This window comes from Haematobia irritans, chromosome 2 (genome assembly GCF_050003625.1).
Source record: "Haematobia irritans isolate KBUSLIRL chromosome 2, ASM5000362v1, whole genome shotgun sequence".
Classification (NCBI taxonomy): Eukaryota; Metazoa; Arthropoda; class Insecta; order Diptera; family Muscidae; genus Haematobia; species Haematobia irritans.
Window position 1 is genome coordinate 79974462 of NC_134398.1, and position 20650 is coordinate 79995111.

The 20650-nt window shown below is 37.2% G+C and overlaps 2 protein-coding genes across 2 annotated transcripts; both read right to left on the bottom strand.

Annotated features, from left to right (window-relative positions):
* Nucleotides 1-4414: 4414 nt before the first annotated feature.
* On the bottom strand, nt 4415-13449 carry LOC142223070 (uncharacterized). Its single transcript, XM_075292953.1, has 3 exons — nt 13311-13449; nt 5085-5960; nt 4415-4716 (listed from the first exon to the last, which is right to left on the bottom strand). Exon 2 carries the CDS (start codon nt 5956-5958, stop codon nt 5089-5091), a length of 870 nt encoding a protein of 289 aa, XP_075149068.1. The 5' UTR covers nt 5959-5960; nt 13311-13449; the 3' UTR covers nt 4415-4716; nt 5085-5088.
* On the bottom strand, nt 6610-12042 carry LOC142224691 (uncharacterized). The gene has a single exon (XM_075294475.1). It carries the CDS (start codon nt 12040-12042, stop codon nt 6610-6612), a length of 5433 nt encoding a protein of 1810 aa, XP_075150590.1.
* Nucleotides 13450-20650: the final 7201 nt, after the last annotated feature.

The following is a 20650-nucleotide window of genomic DNA, read 5'->3' on the forward strand; positions in this document are numbered from 1 at the left end:
CCTTTTGTGGTATTAATCCAACCCGCAAAATATTATGGAAAAAAATACTATTTTGGGTAGAATTCTACCAACTGTGGCAACCGTGGTAATACAAATTTATATTCTAAGTTATATACGTTGCATCTTCATGTTTTCAGATAATAAAGTACTTAGAAACATTTTTGTTTTGTAAAATTTGATTAAATTTTACGAAAAATATTGTAGGGAAAACTATTTGGGAATGTATGGGAAAGTAGAAAAGTTTTTTTGCCCTGGTAGGGTAAACCGAACATTTTCCCTGGCAACATTGACTATGAGCTATAGTCAGATTGATACAAAGCATCCATAAACATGTATCCCTTAATTTTCTTAAATATGCAACTGCGGTTTATCTCCCATACCTATATCAATGTTACTCCACAAATACTTATGTTTACTAATTCAGTAAGGGTGGTTTAGGGTATGATATAGTCGGCCCCGCCCGACTTTCTACTTTACTTACTTGTTTAATAATGGACTCAATATTAGTAGCATACTAACTCTTTTGGTGCAAAATAAACTATAGCTCCTAATATTAGACATTTTTGCTCAGATTGTGACAAGACACCCATAAACATGTACCCCCCTTTATGTTCTCCAAAACCTATACCAATGATACCCCACAAATGCTTATATTTACTAATTCAGTAGGGGTGGTTTAGGGTATGATATAGTTGGCCCCGCCCGACTTTCTACTTTACTCACTTGTTTTACTAACATTGTGTTCCACCCTAGTGCATTCGCCGACTTAAATTTTGAGTCTATAGATTTTGTAGAAGTCTATCAAATGCTGTCCAGATCGAGTGATATTTAAATGTATGTATTTGGGACAAACCTTTATATATAGTCCCGAACACATTTGACGGATGTGCTATGGTATCGAACATTTAGATCTACAAAGTGGTGCAGGGTATAATATAGTCGGCCCCGCCCGACTTTAGACCTTCCTTACTTGTTTCTTTCTATTTTACTATAAACTACACGCAAAAAAATAATTCTTTCCTCCCAAACGAAATTTTAGACAAACAAAGATCGTTTCTCATTTGCTTTTCGTTGAAAGTAAGTGTATTTGGAAGAAAAGTATATGCTTTTTGTGATAAACGTTTATTCTTTTCCAGGATGTAACAACAATTTCATAAAGACTAACTCAAAAAAAAAAATTTTCTGGCTAATTGCATTTTCCTTCCCATCTTTCTCACTTTTTTTTTAGTTCTTAGCACCTTTTTCTGTAATACAAACAATGTAGAAGAAATTATACAATTTTATAAATTTTTAAAATTTTTTTACCTTTCGCCTGGACGGAGAATCGAACCGCGGACCATGCAATTTGTAAGCAAGCACACTATCCACTGAGCTATGTAGCCGTTATTGTCATCAATAGATAATTACCCATATAAGTTATATTTATATAGCATAGCTTGCGGCGCCCACGAGCCGATTAAACAAAGTTTATTTCACAGAAAAATACATTTAGTTGGGCACCATGGAGCAGTGGTTGCTACGTCTGACTTGCATGCCAAGGGTCGTGGGTTCGATCCCTGCTTCGACCAAAGTTTTTTTTTGTTTTTTTTTTTACATATATTCCAGATATGTTAGGAAGATTCCAACATTACATTGTAGTATATTAAATTTTGAACTGTAAAATGTGTCTTATTAAAGACCTAAAGTCAGAAAAGAACAGTGTTTGATATAAACGAAATGGACTGTGTTGTTGATTCAAAAATAACTTTTTTTATTAAAAAAATTAAGATTTTGTAACGAACGAATTTTTTTTGTGATAAAAGTGTATTCTTTTCGAAGCAATTCAAAAAACTCTAACAAAAGAAAAACGTTTTCGGTACACGTTTTCCAAACGTTTTTTTTCTTTGCGAGTATTTGAAGTAATTTTCGTCAATTTTCCACATTTTTGTATCTTTCAATGTCATGTCTGTCTTTAGTAGATGAAAGTGATGACAAATATAAAAGGCTGGAACAATGGAACGATTTGGAGCCACTAGTTCCTTTGTACAAAAGGAAAGTTGAGTCCGACTCATAACGGTGAACGATTTTCCCTAAGACCAGCATATACCATTACATTACTGCAGGACCTGGAAAACGTTTACTAAAGCAGTCTGCTAATGTTTTTGGAACAATCAGTTTGGTTCAACAAAAGAAACTAGACGGGTGGGTTCAACGGTTAAAAACTAGAAGTGTCTATATGTAATAGGCACTTTTATTTAATGTAAATCAAATCGGGCCACGTTAACCTAACCTATAGGATTCTGTATATAGTTTTTGTTACTATCTCATCTGTATCTATCTATATCTGTAAGGTCAGTGTGGAAGTTTAGTGGAGTAGAAGTTGCAGAAGCTTACAGATTATGCCAATACAGTTCTCTAAACATTCCAGCAAATGTGAATATTGTGCTAAGCCAAATACATTGAATTTATATTAAATTTTGAATGAGTTATATAAATAAAATTAAATACATTTAAATGATAGAGTACGCTAATAATTTCATCACTTTGATTTAGTGAGGAAAAATGTGCTTCGGGGGACACATGTTTTCCTTACCCATTTTCACTAGTTTCAATGCATTCTTCATTAAACTCGTGTAAACGCAAAATAGGATTCATAAAAGAAGATCATTTTAACGAGACATTCCTCGTTAATTTCAATAATGAATTCCCCACTAGTGCTTGAGGTCTAAGCCTCTTTACTAACCCGATGAAAATTCCTCAAGTTTTTGCTTGGGTAACAGGCCATACCGCCAGGCATCACCACCTTGACTTTAAAAGTGTCGTCAGAGCCTTATCCGACTATGCAGGGTTCACCGCGAGAGCAAAGAGGATGACAGTTGACCATTAGAGGCTATTTGAGACGCAACAAAGGCCCTTGGATCCCAAAGAGAGTCATAGTTTCTTCCGCCGTTTACCCGCGCATACTTCAATTTCTTAACTTTGACATTCAGACCACTGGAAATCACATTATGTCAACACCCGCCAGGGCCATCACAACGGTTTTTTATTTAGACAGTCGGATTGATAGTCGTTATAATTTAAAGAGAACACACCTTGAGATTGATCCCCTAAAAATTTTAGCACGAAAGTTTCAGGCTTGTTTACGTAACTACTATCCGAGGAACAATATCCGGAGACTTTTATTTATCCAGAACGAGTATCATGTTATTGCTTCCCAATCAAGTCCGACTATCTCAATTTTCAGAGCCAATCCTTATCCCGAAGTTACGGATTTAATTTACCGAATTCCTTCACCTACATTATGCTATTGTGTAGAGACTATTCACGGTAGAGGCCAGTTGCGGATATTGGTACGGCCTGTTGAGAAGTTTGCGTGATCCCACCATAAATTTTGAAGGTCCGAAGAGAAAATATGGACACAATAAGGCCACTAAATATGACGGTATGTGTTATCCCAGCAAAAACTCTCATTATCCGGTAATGTTGAAGGTAAGCCTTCTTAGAAAGAAATAAATACTTATTAATTGGCAATACATTTTTACATACACATGTCCTAGAAGTAATGTACTTCATCCTCGGCATACCTTCGGCCATGAAATAAGTAGTATAAAAAGATCAGATGATCACCAAATATATAATCAGTAATTCGTACTTTGAAAAATTACTACTATACGTTGCACAGGATAGTTTTTATAGAATAGTTTTTGAAAAGACGTAGTTTTCTACGCTGAAAAAATTTGTCGGCCTCCAAAGATTTTGTCTTTACACTAATGATTTTGGTATTGATTTCGAGCTAAAGAAACGGAGAATTGAAGTAGGTACACATTTAACTACTTTTTAAATTAGAGTTATGAGAACTTGATACCAGCAAGTGACATTTCTTCTTATGTACTATCAGAGACCTTTAGAAACGTTTAACGATAACGTAAATTTCCAAATTCAGAAGTAGAAACTAAGCTTTGTTTCAAGTAAAAACGTCTTTTAAATAGGGTATTAAAAGGCATCCCAATTTTATGCTGTTTAGGTTTGCTAGATACAAAAAGTTAACAAATTTAAAGACAATTGCATTAATTTTGAAGACTTTTATTTAGAATCATTAAAGCCAAGAAAATTGTCTTTTCTAACCATTTTAAAGTCAAATCACTTAATTATATGGACAAAACATCATTAAAAATGTTTGGGAATAAACTAATGAAAGCTGAAAAGGAAAATTTTGCCTTTCGAAATAATAACACTGGGAGAAATTAGGTTTTACATTCAAATTCCAACAAATTTATTTACTTTAATTTTTAAATGTGTAATGAGTTAAATTTATTATTTATGATTAGTTTTAAGTTTTAAATAGCATTTAAGTTTTACAATTAGATTTAACAATTATTTACAATTCAAAGTAGTTTGGAGTTAATTTTTAGGGAAATGGTGTAAATAAGGGTGGGTTTTGAGATTCAAATGTAATGTGCAATATGATTGTAAGTATGAATTCAATTTACAATTTACGTTGAGGGATGCGTGCAATATAGTTTTAAGGCAAAATATTCAGTGCAATGAAATTAAACTTTGGTGCAATATAGAATTAAGTTCAAATAATTTACGATGGGTGTTTTGTGATTTTGTTCTTTATGTTGCTGACGTTTATTTATGTGGCCGGCACTTTTATGTTGTATGTTTGGGTTTCGATGGGTTGAGGAGTCGATGGGTTTTTTTTTGTATGTGTCACTAATTGTTCACTGTGTTTACCTGTAAATAACTAAGCTTTTAATATGTTCACTTGTGTTTTCAATAGTAATGTTCAAATAATGTTCAACAACGAATTATCACTACACTTTTACTTTCGCGGGGGCAGACGAGTTCGCACTTGTTAATTTATTCACGGTCGGTTCAAGACTGGTTCGTTGCCCTTTTGAGTGATGCTTAGCAGCATAAACAAAGCTTAGCGACAAAGCTACAAGCATCGATCAAAGGTCAAACTTTCCAGGTAAACAAATAGAAAAGCAAAAGGACACAACGATTAAAAATTATTTGTGCCGCTACGCACAGTGTTTCAAAACGGGTTCAAAGAAACTTTGAACATTCTGCCCCCCGCGAAATAGTGTAGTTTACCTTACCTCCTCATCTCGTTTCCTGCGACGAACTACTCACTGGTCCCACAAACACGTATCCCCAATCGGTCAGCTGGGCGAAGACACGTCCTAAGCCGGTTTCCACAACTCCGTCTCTCCTGAGGTAGGCATATGGACCAGCACCAATTTCCACGTCGATCGATTCATTGCCCCTTGGATCGACATCAGCAAGAGGTCGGGCTTCCATAGCGACGGTGGGATCTTCTATTATTGGGTCAGAGTAGGGTCGTCTGGGCAGGTCACGGGTCACTAAGGCCTTTAACCGGTAAACGAGTCGGCTACCATATGTCCGGCACCGCAATCGAATACTTGCAAACCTGTGGCCATGTCTTTCGGTGGTTGGAATGCCAAGTCTCGTGATTGTGGAGGCCGCAACTCTTGTTGACGTAGCTGCCTGACACAGCAACACCCTGACACTGGCCCAGTCCTCGGAGTTTTCACCTGCCATATAAACTTGCGCCGTTGGTATAAACACCGATGATCGGTGGTAAGGCAATTCCACTGGAGGGGGTGTGTAGCGCCCAAATGTTTCCCTCAGTTGAGGAGCCCCATGCAGCATTGTATGGTGACGCAAGTTACACTCCCTGCACGCCGTGAGGACTGGACAGTCTGGAGCTAGGTGGCTGCGTGCCAGGCAGTTGCGACAATAGCTACGTCGCTCTACGGTCTCGTATCGTTGGTATGGGGTCTGCTGGCGGAAACGATGACAATTTCTCAGTGGGTGGTCATCTTGACAAAGCCCACAAGCAAATTGCCAATGTGAAGGGCGATAGCGTGGGTCGTTGTTACGGCGGTTGTGACGGGCAGGTCTGCTGGGTCCAGGTGGGGATGGGTCTCTGCTTGGAAGTACTCCTGACATATCTGCAACGAAAGTTATGTGAGTACCCAGCAAAAACTGGGTAAGCACTAGTGTTTCTTTCAGTAATACCGGTAATCAAAAAGTTACTACTTGCAGTATTACCTGGGATTTAAAAATAATAACTTACATGTGTAGGCAAAAAGTGTTTCTTTCTATTAATACCGGTAATCAAAATCATATCTTGAGGTCCGGGTTCGGCTCTACAGTGAGCACATTTAATAGTAGCGATAAGTAATGTCAAATTACATTTCAGGAAAAAATTGCCAATAAAATATACCGTTGTTTCCTAAAGTTGTATAGTACATAATTTATTACAAAATAACATCATTGAATAGATCCATGTCGTGGAGCGTGGAATAGTGTGTTGGATTACAAAACAACAAGGGTGAGTTCGCACTTTTTGGGTATTTTTATGGTAAAGATATTATTTTTGGAGAGCTGGTATGCTTGCGAAGAAGTACTTATTTTTCGACTGCTGGTATGCTTGCACGGAAGTACTTTCCTCCAATGTCATGCCCATGTAAAAGTATTACTACTGATATATGTACGAGGAAGTTGTTACCAATTTGGCGCAGGCATACTTGTACTCATACCTGGTAATAGGAGTTTTTGCTGGGTACCGTGTTTTTTCATGAATTTACGATATGCTAGTCAGTCCGAAAATAACTTTACGATTTTCGTGATAGGTCGACTAATTAACCCAGTCGAAGTTTTAACATCTACCACCCGGACATTTTTATCAATCCCTTCATAAGTTTTGACAACTCTTCCAAGCCTCCATTCATTTGGAGCTAAACGATTGTCTTTTACAATCACTAAATCATCTACGACAAGATTTTGTTGCGGGTATTTCCATTTGTATCTACGATGTAATTCATTCAAATATTCAGATTTCCACCTTTGACAAAAGTTTTGTGAAATAATCTTCAATCGTTTCCACCTGTTTGATAATGTTATATCATCCTCAGAAATATCGGGTTCTGCAGGGGCTAATAGTGGTGAACCCACTAGAAAATGGCCAGGGGTCAAGGGCTCTAAACTAGAAGGGTCATCGCTAGCAGGATTAATGGGTCTTGAATTAAGACAAGCCTCTATGCGAGCTAAAATAGTGGATAGTTCTTCAAAGGTGAAATTCATTTTTGGCATAGTTTTCCGAAGGTGAGCCTTGAATGATTTAACTCCAGCCTCCCACAAACCTCCCATGTGAGGAGCACCTGGAGGAATAAACTTCCATTCTAAGTTCTGATGTACGTGTCGTTGCACTGTAGTGTCTTGTATTGATTTCATAAATGCGATCCTATCCTTTTTTATAAGTTCGGCGGCGCCTACAAAATTTTTACCGTTATCTGAGAATATTTTCTCCGGACACCCTCGTCTGCCTATAAACCGATCTAAAGCTGCTATGAAAGATTGGGTCGATAAATCACTCGTAGCTTCTATGTGTATTGCTCGAGTTGCAAAACAAACAAATATGCAGACATATCCTTTGGTAATCAGACAGGCGCGAGCTGTAATGCTTTTTATGCCAAAGGGTCCCGCAAAATCTACCCCTGTATTTCGAAAGGGTCTAGATAACATATTGCGCTCTGGAGGAAGAGATGCCATAATTTGTGTCTGGGTCTTATACTGATGGAGAGCACAAGTTCGACAGTTATGGATAACTTTTTTAACTAACTGCTTTAAACGAAATATCCAAAATTCGGAACGAATTACGCGAATCATTAATTGATTTCCGCCGTGCATTGTTACTTTATGAACGAATTCGACAAATAAAAGTGCAAACCGAGAATCATATGGAATTAAAATTGGATGACGTTCATTATAGGTAAGAGCAGGTGATTGAACTAACCGACCGTTTGATCTAAGCAAACCTTTCGCGTCAATGAAAGGGTTAAAAGATAAGAGTTGGCTACTAGGTGAGAGTCGTTTCTTTTGGGTCAACGCTGCGTATTCTTCAGCAAAATAATGTTTTTGTGTAACGACTATAAGACGAGTTTTTATATCCAAAAGTTCTGAACCCGTAATTTCTTCCGACGAAATTCGAAGTCGGTTTGTGCCCGTGTTACGCCAAAAACGCATGACATTAGATAAAACACGATATGCGCGTGGCAAAGATGAAAAACGTGTCAATGGGTCCTCAAATGTGGATGTCGCAAAAACTTTCACTTGTTTAGCTTCAAGGTTTGTATCACAATTAAGTTGATGTTTAGGCCAATGATCTCTGGGCAATTTTAGCCACGATGGGCCAGTCCACCACAAATGATGTGTCTTCAATTCATCTGGACAGCAGCCACGACTGGCTACATCTGCTGGATTAGATTCGGAGTCCACATGACTCCAATTTTCACTACCTACATTTTCTAAAATTTCGGAAACCCTGTTTCCTACAAACGCACTCCAAGAACACGGCGGTTTTTGAAGCCAGGCCAAAACTATCATAGAGTCAGTCCAGAAATGGGTTAAAAATCCAGAAATTTGCAGATTTGGAATTATAGTGTTAGCTAATTTAGACAACATTACTGCCCCACATAACTCTAATCTAGGTAGAGAAATTTTCTTGATTGGGGCCACGTGGGTCTTGGCTGCTAACAGAAAAGTTTCTACACGGTCTCCATCTTCGACTCGAACGTAAAGTGTCGCAGCGTAAGCGCTTTCTGAAGCGTCACAAAAACCATGAATTTCAATGGTACTTGATGGCGAATAATGAATCCATCTTGGTACGGATATTGTGTCAATCACCGAATTATTTTTCGCAAAGTTTTTCCAATTCATATTGGTAACAGGTTTCAAAGTGTCGTCCCACCCAATTTTATCTAACCAAACTTGTTGCATTATCAGTTTTGCAACGACAATAATTGGGGCTAACCATCCGCAAGGGTCAAAGAATTTTGCGATTGTCGACAAAACTTCACGTTTCGTACAAAGTTCTTTTTCTTCAACATTAGGCGCTTTAAAAGTGAAATTATCTGCTGCTACATTCCACCGAATGCCTAGGGTCTTCGTTGACGATCCTTCAGAAAGATCCAACCAATTGACAGGCAACAAAAAATCGGGATGTAGGCCATTTAAAAGACGAGGGTCATTAGAGGTCCATTTCCTCAACTCGAAACCAGCAGAATCTAAAGCGGATGTTAATTGTTTTCTAGCGGCGATAGCATCTTCAGCAGTATGCCCACCCGCTAATACATCGTCGACATATAAATTTTCTCTAATTACTTTTGAACCCAAAGGGTGTGAATCTTGAACGTCTTCCGCTAATTGAAGCAGCGTTCTAATCGCTAAAAATGGGGCGCAATTTATGCCAAAGGTTACAGTTAACAATTCAAAATCCTCAACTGGGTCGTTTTCAGATGATCGAAAAAGTATTCTTTGAAATGAAGTTTGCTTTGGGTCTACCAGTATTTGACGATACATTTTCGTTACATCGGCGTTGAAAACATATTTGAAAAAACGCCATTTTAAAATTTGTAAAACTAAGTCCTGTTGTAAAATAGGACCGGTATGTAAAATATCGTTTAGGCTTTTCTTATTTGAAGTGGGACTCGAAGCATTAAATACCACCCTAAGTTTGGTGGTTACTCTATCTGGTTTAATGACTGCGTGGTGGGGTAAATAATAATGAGGGGTCTTATGTATGTTTTGTGGATCAATTTTTCTCATTTGTCCTAGCTCGAGATATTCCCTAATGGCAGCGTCGTATTGAGCCTTTACATCAGGGGTCTTGGAAAGTTTTTTCTCCATACGATAAAATTGTGCGAGAGCAATATTTCTCGATGCACCGATTTCTGAACAACTTTTAAATGGAAGGGTCACAATATATCTTCCAGTATCATTACGTTTTATCGTAGATTTGTAATTAGTTTCACAATATATATCTTCAGCTGACCTCAAAATTCTTTTTGGGGTCTCTTCCACCTCCCAAAAACGTGTTATAATTTTCTCTGACGAGGATGCATTATAAAGAGTAATTTGTTTCGAAGTTTCTATATTTTGTTGAATGGGTCCACCAACGATCCATCCAAATACGGTATTTTGCGCTATAATTGATCCAAATGTTTTCATCGGAATATCAACGTTATAAATTAGCGGTCCTATATCTAAACCGATCAGCATATCAACGGGTCGACTTTCATAAAATCGAGGATCCGCCAAACTAAGATGTTTAAATTCTTCAAATTGAGAACGATTAAGGTTGTGGGTTGGTAAATTAGAAGGAAGGGTTTTCAACACGGGTGCCCAAACTTCTAACTCAAAACTTGGATTGATACGTGAACAAAGTTGAAAAACGCAAGCCTTTGTCGATGTTTCGGCTACGGTGTCACTCAAGCCTGTGACGTGAACTAAATTCCTCACTGTAGGAAGTTGCAATCTATTTTTCATTTTTTCTGAAATAAATGTTGACTGTGATCCAGGGTCAATTATTGCTCTGGCATCATATCTTTGTCCCTTTGATTTTATCTGTACAATGGCGGTAAACAACAGGGTTTCTCTAGGTTGTGGAGTGGGTCTGCCTTCTTGCAGCGTAAGAGTCGTTATACTAGGCGTCTCAATATTTGATGTGGACTGTATACAAGGTAAATTCGATGATTGTTTAACAAGGTTGGAACGAGCGGCAGCACTTGTACTAGGTTGCGCTCCACCTCGATCCTGATTGACTAAGTTGAGAGCTCCAGTACTTGTACTAGGTTGTACTGTGTCTCGGCTATGATGAACAAGGGTGTTGAGAACGGCAGCACATGTACCGTCTCTTGTGTTTGTAGGGTCGCGGGCCTCATTACCCTTATGTAACAAGTTATGGTGTCTTTGATTACATTCCCTACAACTAAAACGACTTTTACATTCCCGTACTCCATGATTCTCAAATAAACAATTATAACAACGATTCGACTGTTTCACTATTTGAATTCTTTCATTAATAGATTTTTCCAAAAATTTGGGACAATTTCGCAGCATATGGTTTGTCCGACAAATTGGACAACCACTCTCATTATGCCTGCGACTAGTGTAAATATTTCTTGAATTGTTATCGGCTTGCGAATTACTACTGAGTCCTGAACCAGAATTATTTATTTTTTGATTTACATTGGTTTGAAAACTATTTACGCGACTCCCCCTTCTATCAAAATCAGATCTAGATTGATTGTATTTCGAGTTTTGAGTTTTAATATTTCCCACCGATTCCAAAGTTTTAAATTTATGTGACAAAAATTCATCTAATACGTGCCAACTTGGTAGGGTCGAACAATCCTCTAAACTATTCTCAAATTCTTCCAAAAAGGTGCGAGGTAATTTTGTTGAAACAAGGTATACTAAAATTGGGTCCCATTCTCCCGTGTCTACATGTAAAGTTTCCAAAGTTTGTGTACAAGTACTAATTGTGCGCTGTAATTTTTGTATAGTTGAAACATTTTCAATTGAAACAGTGGGCAAATTAAAAAGAATTCTAAGCTGTTCGTTAACTTGCATTCGTTTATTTTCGTACCTACTTTCTAAATTTCTCCAAGCTATATCGAAACCTTCATTAGTTAGGGGTACATTTGTAATAATTTCCCGCGCTTCTCCTGAAGTTTTTTGGGTCAAATGGAATAACTTTTCGACTTTACTCAATCGTGGGTTATTAATGTAGATTGCAGAGAATAAATCTCTGAATGTTGGCCATTCACTGTATCCGCCCTTAAAAATGTCTGTGTCACATGGTGGCAATCGCAAATTTGGGGTCGAATTTGGGTCTACTGCGATGTTTTGTGTCATTGATTCCCTAGCTAATTTTTCCTGACTTTCCCGTTCCTGACGCGCTAAGATTTGTGTGCTAATTATACTTAAACCCCGTTTATAGACGTCCATACCGTTTTTATAATGGCCGCGAAGCTTATCCTTATCCATTGGAGTTTCTCCCTCATCTGGAGTCCTATCTTGACAATTTATGTAAGCCCGCCTAACTTGATCCCATAACGTATTCAACTCCACTCGAGCTGCCTCTAACGCATGAAGATCCTCGGTTGCCGCCTTAACAGAACAAACGCTTTCAACGTCAACTAGATCATTTAAGCAAGTAACAAATTTTTCTTTTAAAATTTTATCCATGATGTACTTTAATACTTTTTTGCACCGGTCAAAAAAACTAAAATAAATCAAATTTCGCGAAAGAAAAATTTAGTTTCACTCAAGGAAATCCGAATTTTCTACAGGAAACTATATTAATGTAAATATCTTCGCGAACGATAAAATTCGTGGGGTCGGAAATTAATTTGTGGGTTCTAAATCACGAAAAAATTACAAAAAAAACAAATCTAACAAAAAACGTGTTAGGGTCAGTAGACGAAATTGGGCCAATGTTACGTAAAAAATTTTATAAAAATTCCCCCAGACTGGATATTCAAAAAACTTTTACAATAAATTTCCAAAAGGGCGAGGAATTAAACAAATCTAAAATTTCCCAAAACCACAAGGTCAAACAAATTAATTAAAATTTCCCAAAAAACAGGAAATCAAACAAACAATTTTTTTTTTTTTAAAGCACGATGCTCAATTAATACCAGCGATAAATCGCATAAAACAATGACTTCGGATCAAGTGTCAAAAAAAAATGTGTCAACAAATTCACTGAAAAAAAATAAAATTATCTTGGTGCCCAAAAAATCAAATATATATGTATATCAAAAGAAGAAATTTGTAATTTTCCTTACCTTTTTATGGGTCATTGGGTCTTGAAAATTACAAAGATATAATCAAATACCACAAATATGGGTCACCAAGATTCATAAGTACAAAAATAAATACAAGTTGAAAAAATCAAAACTACAAATTTGGGTCGATTAACTTTTGTTTCAGCTTTTTAAACTTCAAAGTAAAATGTTTCAATTAATCGATTTAAAAATTTTCCCAGCGCCAATTATTTAAATTTTCCAAAATGATCAAAAGTTTTTTCTCGAAAAAATTTTCGTTTAATTTTTCACTCCAAAAAAAAAAATTGCAAATTTTCACTTGTTTTTCCAAAAATAGTATTTAATTTCAAGCAAAAAAAAAACGAATTTAAATTCAAAAAACATTTTTTTTTTCCCAAAATCAATATTTTTACCAAAAAATTTCTCTCTGTGTAAATTTTTACCGGTCAAAATTTTATCCCCATTTAATTTAATTTAAACAAAATCGAATTTAAATTCCCGAAAATTTTTCCAAAACAAAAAACCTTTTGTGTAAATTATTTTTTTTTTTGTTTGATCAAATTTTTATCATATTGTTGTGTCATGAAAAAAATTGTGTCATACGGTCGAGTCGTTTAGCATATCGCAAATTCTTTTTTCCTTTTCGTGTTCCAAAAAATTCAAAAAACTTGACAAAACTGTACTCACTTTGAAGATTTGTAATAGATGTGTGTGTGTGTCCAAAAATTTGTGTGATCCGTTACCTTTTTTTGCGTCGATTTTTGATGTTGAGTCTCTGTGGTGTCGTGTTTTGTTGTTTTTTGTCGCCTTCCTCTGGAAACTGCTCTTTTTTTTTTGTTATTGGACAATTTGTAGTTTATAAAAACCGTTGTTACGGTTTTGTCCAATTTTTTTCACAAATTTTTTAATTTTTAAAAAGTTTTTGTTTTTGTTTTTTGCACGACCGAACCGATTGTTGTGTTGGGTAAAATTTTTAAACAAATGGGTTAATTTGGGTTGTGGATCACTTTATGGCAATTTTTCAATCAATTTTTCATTTTTAAACAAGTTTTCAAAACTTTCACGAAAATCAATTAATTTTTTAAATTTCCAAAATTTTCTCAAACTTTTTGTACTTTTCACGTGAAAACAAGCTTTTTTATTGCCAAATTGATTGAAAAATAATTAAAAAACACACGCACAAAAATGGGTCACAAATTTTAAATTTTTTCAAAAAAACACTAATTTTTTTCCAAAATTCACTAATTTTTTTTCAAAAAAAATTCAAAAAATAATTGTCCATTGTTCATTTTTTATTTTCCACAATTTAAAGTTTTTTAATCGTTCCAATGCAACAACCCTTTATTTTACTTACTGTAGTGCCACTTTGGTTACCCTTTGCTTGTGTGTCCCATATGTATGTATATACGCTTGTATATGCATATGAATATTTTTCGATGTTCACTGGTTGCTGTTCGATCGATGGATCACTGGCTGGCTGGTATACTACTGTTGTTGTTGTTTTGATTTTTCTATTTATTCTTTGGGTACTGTTGGTTTTCATTTGTTGCAAGGGCACAGGCACTTTGAATGTTTTTCAATATTGTCTTTTGTAAAGGTTTTTTTTTGCATTGATATTACATTGGGTTTATTTGACACTGATATTACACTGTGTAATTTGGAATATTTTATTTTTTAATATAAATGAATGTTTATTTAATTTTTATTTTCTTTTTAAACAAAACTAGTTATTGGGTCACTGGGTTTTTATACACTTGGAAAAAAATCACCTTACACCGAGAAAAAATTTTACACTTTCAAAAAAATGTTAATGTTTTTAATTATTTAAAAAACACAAATCCGGTTCGCAATGGACCAAAATGTCTGGGAATAAACTAATGAAAGCTGAAAAGGAAAATTTTGCCTTTCGAAATAATAACACTGGGAGAAATTAGGTTTTACATTCAAATTCCAACAAATTTATTTACTTTAATTTTTAAATGTGTAATGAGTTAAATTTATTATTTATGATTAGTTTTAAGTTTTAAATAGCATTTAAGTTTTACAATTAGATTTAACAATTATTTACAATTCAAAGTAGTTTGGAGTTAATTTTTAGGGAAATGGTGTAAATAAGGGTGGGTTTTGAGATTCAAATGTAATGTGCAATATGATTGTAAGTATGAATTCAATTTACAATTTACGTTGAGGGATGCGTGCAATATAGTTTTAAGGCAAAATATTCAGTGCAATGAAATTAAACTTTGGTGCAATATAGAATTAAGTTCAAATAATTTACGATGGGTGTTTTGTGATTTTGTTCTTTATGTTGCTGACGTTTATTTATGTGGCCGGCACTTTTATGTTGTATGTTTGGGTTTCGATGGGTTGAGGAGTCGATGGGTTTTTTTTGTATGTGTCACTAATTGTTCACTGTGTTTACCTGTAAATAACTAAGCTTTTAATATGTTCACTTGTGTTTTCAATAGTAATGTTCAAATAATGTTCAACAACGAATTATCACTACACTTTTACTTTCGCGGGGGCAGACGAGTTCGCACTTGTTAATTTATTCACGGTCGGTTCAAGACTGGTTCGTTGCCCTTTTGAGTGATGCTTAGCAGCATAAACAAAGCTTAGCGACAAAGCTACAAGCATCGATCAAAGGTCAAACTTTCCAGGTAAACAAATAGAAAAGCAAAAGGACACAACGATTAAAAATTATTTGTGCCGCTACGCACAGTGTTTCAAAACGGGTTCAAAGAAACTTTGAACAAAAAAGTTTATCCACATAGACAAGGCAAAAACGTTATGCGACTTCAATGCTATTTTAAGAACAAAAAATGTTCCGCCTCACATTATTTTTTTCAGTGTAAGTTAAGCCTTATGAAAATAATAAAAGATACAATGCATAGTGCATTTTAAAGCAAAATTTGGTCCAACGATGTAAATTTGGATATGCATATATGCTAGAATTGCAGCATTAAACGAAAATTAATTCCATGACTAAACTAGAAAACTCACAAAAACAACCAGTGAGTTAAATTCGTGAATTACTAATATACCTATATTAATTTAAAACACCATTATTATAAAATACTTGGAAAAAAATACAGAATCACCGTTAAATTACAAATTGGTTTTAAATGTTCAATTATGCTGATATTTATAGTTTATTATGTCATAATGTATTCCATTTTATTAAGACATTATCGGTCAACTGTATTACATTTTGAGAATAATCGTCACAAATTACTGAGAAATATTTACTATTGTCATTATAAGTCATCAGAGTTTTACTTCTGTAATGCAAATTGTAATGAGTTGAGGTTACCACTTCAGCAGTGCATTTGCGGTTCCCTTATATAAATGTAGAATATTTATTCTGGAATATATTTAAATAACTGTTTTACGCTGTTTACACTAAAAAAAAGTGAACTCTCTATTTCACTAAATCCAAATTAACATTATTTTAGTTCATGGAATTATTATGTTTGGAGAAAGTTTCCGTTACTATAATATTTTTTGCGTACGTTAGTTAAATGAATTTAAAAACGAGAAAAAATTATACACAAATTAAGCATAAAGTTTTACTAAATTCGTATTTGTCACAAAATAGTTCATTATAGTTCCATCATTATAGTTCCATTTTCAATTCAACCGTCGAACGGAACGGACGTGTTTTTCAATAGCGGATAAACTCATCGTAATAGGTACCTACTACGAATTTCAAGTGTGGTGGGATATTAAGCCACCATGCAGCGAAATTCCAAGTCATCCACTGGGTTGCTAACTTCAGGGCCCAGTGGACGGGTATCGACTGGAGTTATAAATCTGGGCAATGACCAAGAGTTAGGCCCAATTAGTCGACCTGTAGACGGGTCGACAGGTGGCGACACTCTGACAAGTCGAACTTTTTCTAAGGTAACGACATCAAAAGGAGGTAATCCCTCGCGAAAGAGATTCAAGGAACGCAGAAATGCTTTGTTTATCCTAAAGAAGTTAGGATCAGTCGACCCAAGCACGCTGTCGGCTAAACAAAGCGATTCCTTAAAATGGGCTCAAGGAATTCTTGAGACTGGAAAAAGGGAACGATCGCCGGATGAGCTGCCATCCTCCAAAAGGGATCAAAGATCGTTTGCCTCAGTTGCTAAAGATAGCCTTGTGATGGCTATCATTAATAAAGGAGCATTGGACGGTATGATTCCAAAGCAGAAATGGGGGGAAATTGAGAATGCTCTGTCTGTCGTCTACTCACAGGTGCTGGAAAAGTTTCCCGGCCCAGATCCTCGACACCAAGAGGCTGGTTGGTATCAAGGACGATTTAAGCTAGTCGCATTTGAGGACCAGAGGTCTATAGAATGTTTTAAAGCTCATACCGGCTAGACCTAGAGCACATGCCTGGATACCTGCAAACCCTTCTGACCCTGAATCTATTTTAAATAGACTGAAACGATGCAATCCAGATCTTCCAACAGCTGATTGGAAGGTTGGCCGTTTGGATGAAGTGGATGGACCAAGACGGCATGCAGTGTTTATATTGAACACTCAGTCTTTGCCACATCTGGCAAAGTCCCAGGGCCGTGTATGTTATGGCTTTCATTATATCCAAATGAAGGTGTATAAAAACGATCAGCTAAAGGATTCAGAAATGGACAAGCCTCTGTCTGAATCAGAAGTAAGCGGATCCTCTTGCGAAGTCGAGGGAGATACCAAAGTTGAAGACATGGATAGATACCGTATGCGTGAGGAGGCTTCTATTGCCTCAGAACTCACCAAAGTCGAACCTATGGTTATTGCGAGAGTCACCGATATCTCTGAAGAGGACATTCTTGATGACTCGATTGAAGCGGCTGATGTGACGGTTGTTGAAAATCTCGATGGTCCTACGGATCCTCCAGATAAATCTTCATCATTGTAAGGCTGCATGTGCTGCCTTAAAAGTTCTCCTGATGAAAGGGGACATAGACATAGTTCTTATTCAAGAACCATATGTTTATAGAAACAAAATATGTGAATTAAGTACTCCGGGGTTCAAACTATTGCAGTATACTGGTAATGATGTAATTCGAGCCTGTATAATTGCTAAAAACGAGCTTAACTTGTTTCTGCTTCCTTCAATGTGCAATGCAGACACTGTCGTTGCCAATTTAGAAATAGCCAAATGCAAATATTGGGTATCTTCGGTCTATATGGGACATGACAGGGAGATGCCTCCATGTGCCGTTAAGACCTTAGTTGAGGAGTCACTGAAAACAAAGACGAAACTCATTATGGGATGCGATGCGAATGCGCATCATAGTATATGGGGAAGTAGTGATACTAATGCAAGGGGAGAGTCGCTAATAGAGTTTATTTTGCGTACTAATCTGGTAGTTTGCAACAAGGGAGATGCCCCAACCTTTGTCACTAAAAACAGGCAAGAGGTTTTGGACATCACCTTGGCCTCGCAAGAACTGAATGAAATGATATCTGAGTGGCATGTTTTAAGTGAACACAGCTTCTCAGATCATCGCTACATCAGTTTCAAATTTGATGTTCATATCACCAAGACCATATTTTCGCCAAATGTTAGGAAAGCTGACTGGAATAGGTATAGGGAATCGTTCAATATGAGGATACCGGAAATAACAGAGACAAATATGAGAAATGTGCAAGATATCGAACACGCAGTGGAGCGGATTACTAAGGCCTTCAACATCTCACTGAAAGCTGCATGCCCTAGAGGAAAGCCAAGGGGGAAACATCGACCACCATGGTGGTCTACGGAATTAAGTAATATGAGGAAATCCTGCAGGAAGCTCTTTAACAAGGCAAAGTCCACCAGAGCCCCTGAGGACTGGGACGCTTACAAGAGGAATCTGAGAGGATACAAGCGAGAACTGAGAAAGGCTCAGCATAACTCTTGGAATGACTACTGCAGCAGTATTGAAAATACGTCCGAGGCTTCCAGACTACGGAAGGTTCTAGCATCCACCAACTCCGCTCCAGGTTTCATTAAAACATCGGAGGGAAATTGGACAACGTCCAGTGAGGAGACGCTGGAGGTACTATTGGACACACATTTTCCTGGAAATCAGACGGTTGAACCATGTACTGGCGGTGCCACAGTTGCTCAGCGGTCGTTTCCTGTCGAGGAAATTGTATCGGAAACTAGAATAAGATGGGCGCTAAATAGCTTTGGACCATTCACCTGGAATTACCGGACCTGATGGAATTACTCCGGCGGAGTTACAAGCTGTAACTGACAAAATTATCCCCTGGTTGTCAGTGATATATAAAGGATGTATCAACTTATCATATATCCCAGGAAAGTGGAGGGAAACAAAAGTCGTTTTCATACCTAAAGCGGGAAAAGCCTCTCACTCGAGGGCGAAGGATTTCCGACCAATCAGCTTATCCTCATTCCTACTTAAGACTCTGGAGAGGATGATAGATATTTATCTTAGAACTAGCATCGATTCAAGGTTGTTCTCGAAAGGACAGCATGCATACTCGAAGGGCAGGTCTACTGAGACCGCACTACATGAACTAGTCAGCTTTATTGAAAGCTCACTATCTGTCAAAGAATACACAATCGTGGCGTTTCTAGACATCGAAGGGGCGTTCAATAATGTCCATCCGAGCTCGATATTAAATGGACTGACAACTCTGAATGTTGATCCATGTATACTCAGGCTGTTAGACGAACTGCTAATGAAGAGACGTATTTCAGCCACACTAGGACAAGCAAACATACAAAGGTATGTGAACAGAGGCACTCCCCAAGGAGGAGTTCTATCACCTCTTCTTTGGAATGTTGCTATAAATAGCCTTCTGGTTACTCTAGAAAAAGAAAGGATAAAAGTGGTGGCATACGCAGATGATGTGGCTCTGGCAGTCAGGGGAAAATTCCCATCCACAATCAGAGATATTATTCAGAGGGCCCTCCGGATGACTGAGAAATGGGCGAAAGACAATGGTCTTGGGGTAAATCCTGCAAAGACAGAATTAGTCATGTACTGCAACGATCGCAAAACTCCCACGGTTAGGCCTATTTCCTTAGGGGGTATTGAAATTCCCTTTGGTGAATTTGCAAAATACCTTGGCGTTATTTTGGACAGGAAGCTGAACTTTAAGCTTAATATTGAAGAAAGGGCGAGAAAGGCAACTGTAGCTTTGTACTCGTGCAAAAAGGCAATAGGAAAAAAGTGGGGACTGAAACCAAAAATTGTGCATTGGCTATACACGGCAGTGGTTAGACCTATAATGCTATATGGTGTTGTAGTCTGGTGGCCGGCACTTCAGAAACCGACTTGTTTAGATAAAGTTCAGCGTATGGCGTGTTTGTGTATTTCAGGCGCATTCAGCAAGACAGGAACAAATTCCCTTAATGTCGTGCTGCATCTATTGCCTTTAGACATTTTGGCCAAACAGTCAGCTGCAACAACGGCTGTGCGGTTGCGCGAGCTATCGCTGTGGTCGGAAAAAGGTTACGGTCACAGTTCTGTCCTCAAAATAATGCCAGATGTGCCTAACGTAGTGGATTACACTTTGGCGAGTCCACTTTTCGACAAAAAGTTTGAGACTCTAATCCCCAACAGTGAGGCGTGGTGCACACAGACCCCGGGGAATAAAGAATATATAGATTTCTACACTGATGGCTCCAAATTGGATGGACAAGTGGGGTTCGGAGTATATTCTAATGATCTGGAACTTCGAATAGCGAAAAGATTACCTAATCACTGTAGTGTTTTTCAGGCTGAAATATTAGCAATAAGAGAGGTGGCGAATTGGCTGAGAAGTAATGTTCCAAAAAATGTGGGCATTAATATATACTCAGACAGTCAACCTGCAATAAAATCCTTGGACTCTGTGTTCCTCAACTCGAAAACGGCCATCGACTGCCGCAAATCTCTCAATGAGATGGCTGAGCAGTACAATATTCACCTAATATGGGTGCCTGGCCATAGGAACATACCGGGGAACTGCGAAGCGGATGAGTTGGCAAGGCTAGGGACTACCTTACATATTCCAGGGGAACTAGAATTTGTTGGTATGCCCCTAGC

Coding starts and splice junctions, on each gene's coding strand:
- LOC142223070 (XM_075292953.1), bottom strand. CDS start 5,958: ATGTCAGGAGTACTTCCAAGCAGAGACCCATCCCCACCTGGACCCAGC.
- LOC142224691 (XM_075294475.1), bottom strand. CDS start 12,042: ATGGATAAAATTTTAAAAGAAAAATTTGTTACTTGCTTAAATGATCTA.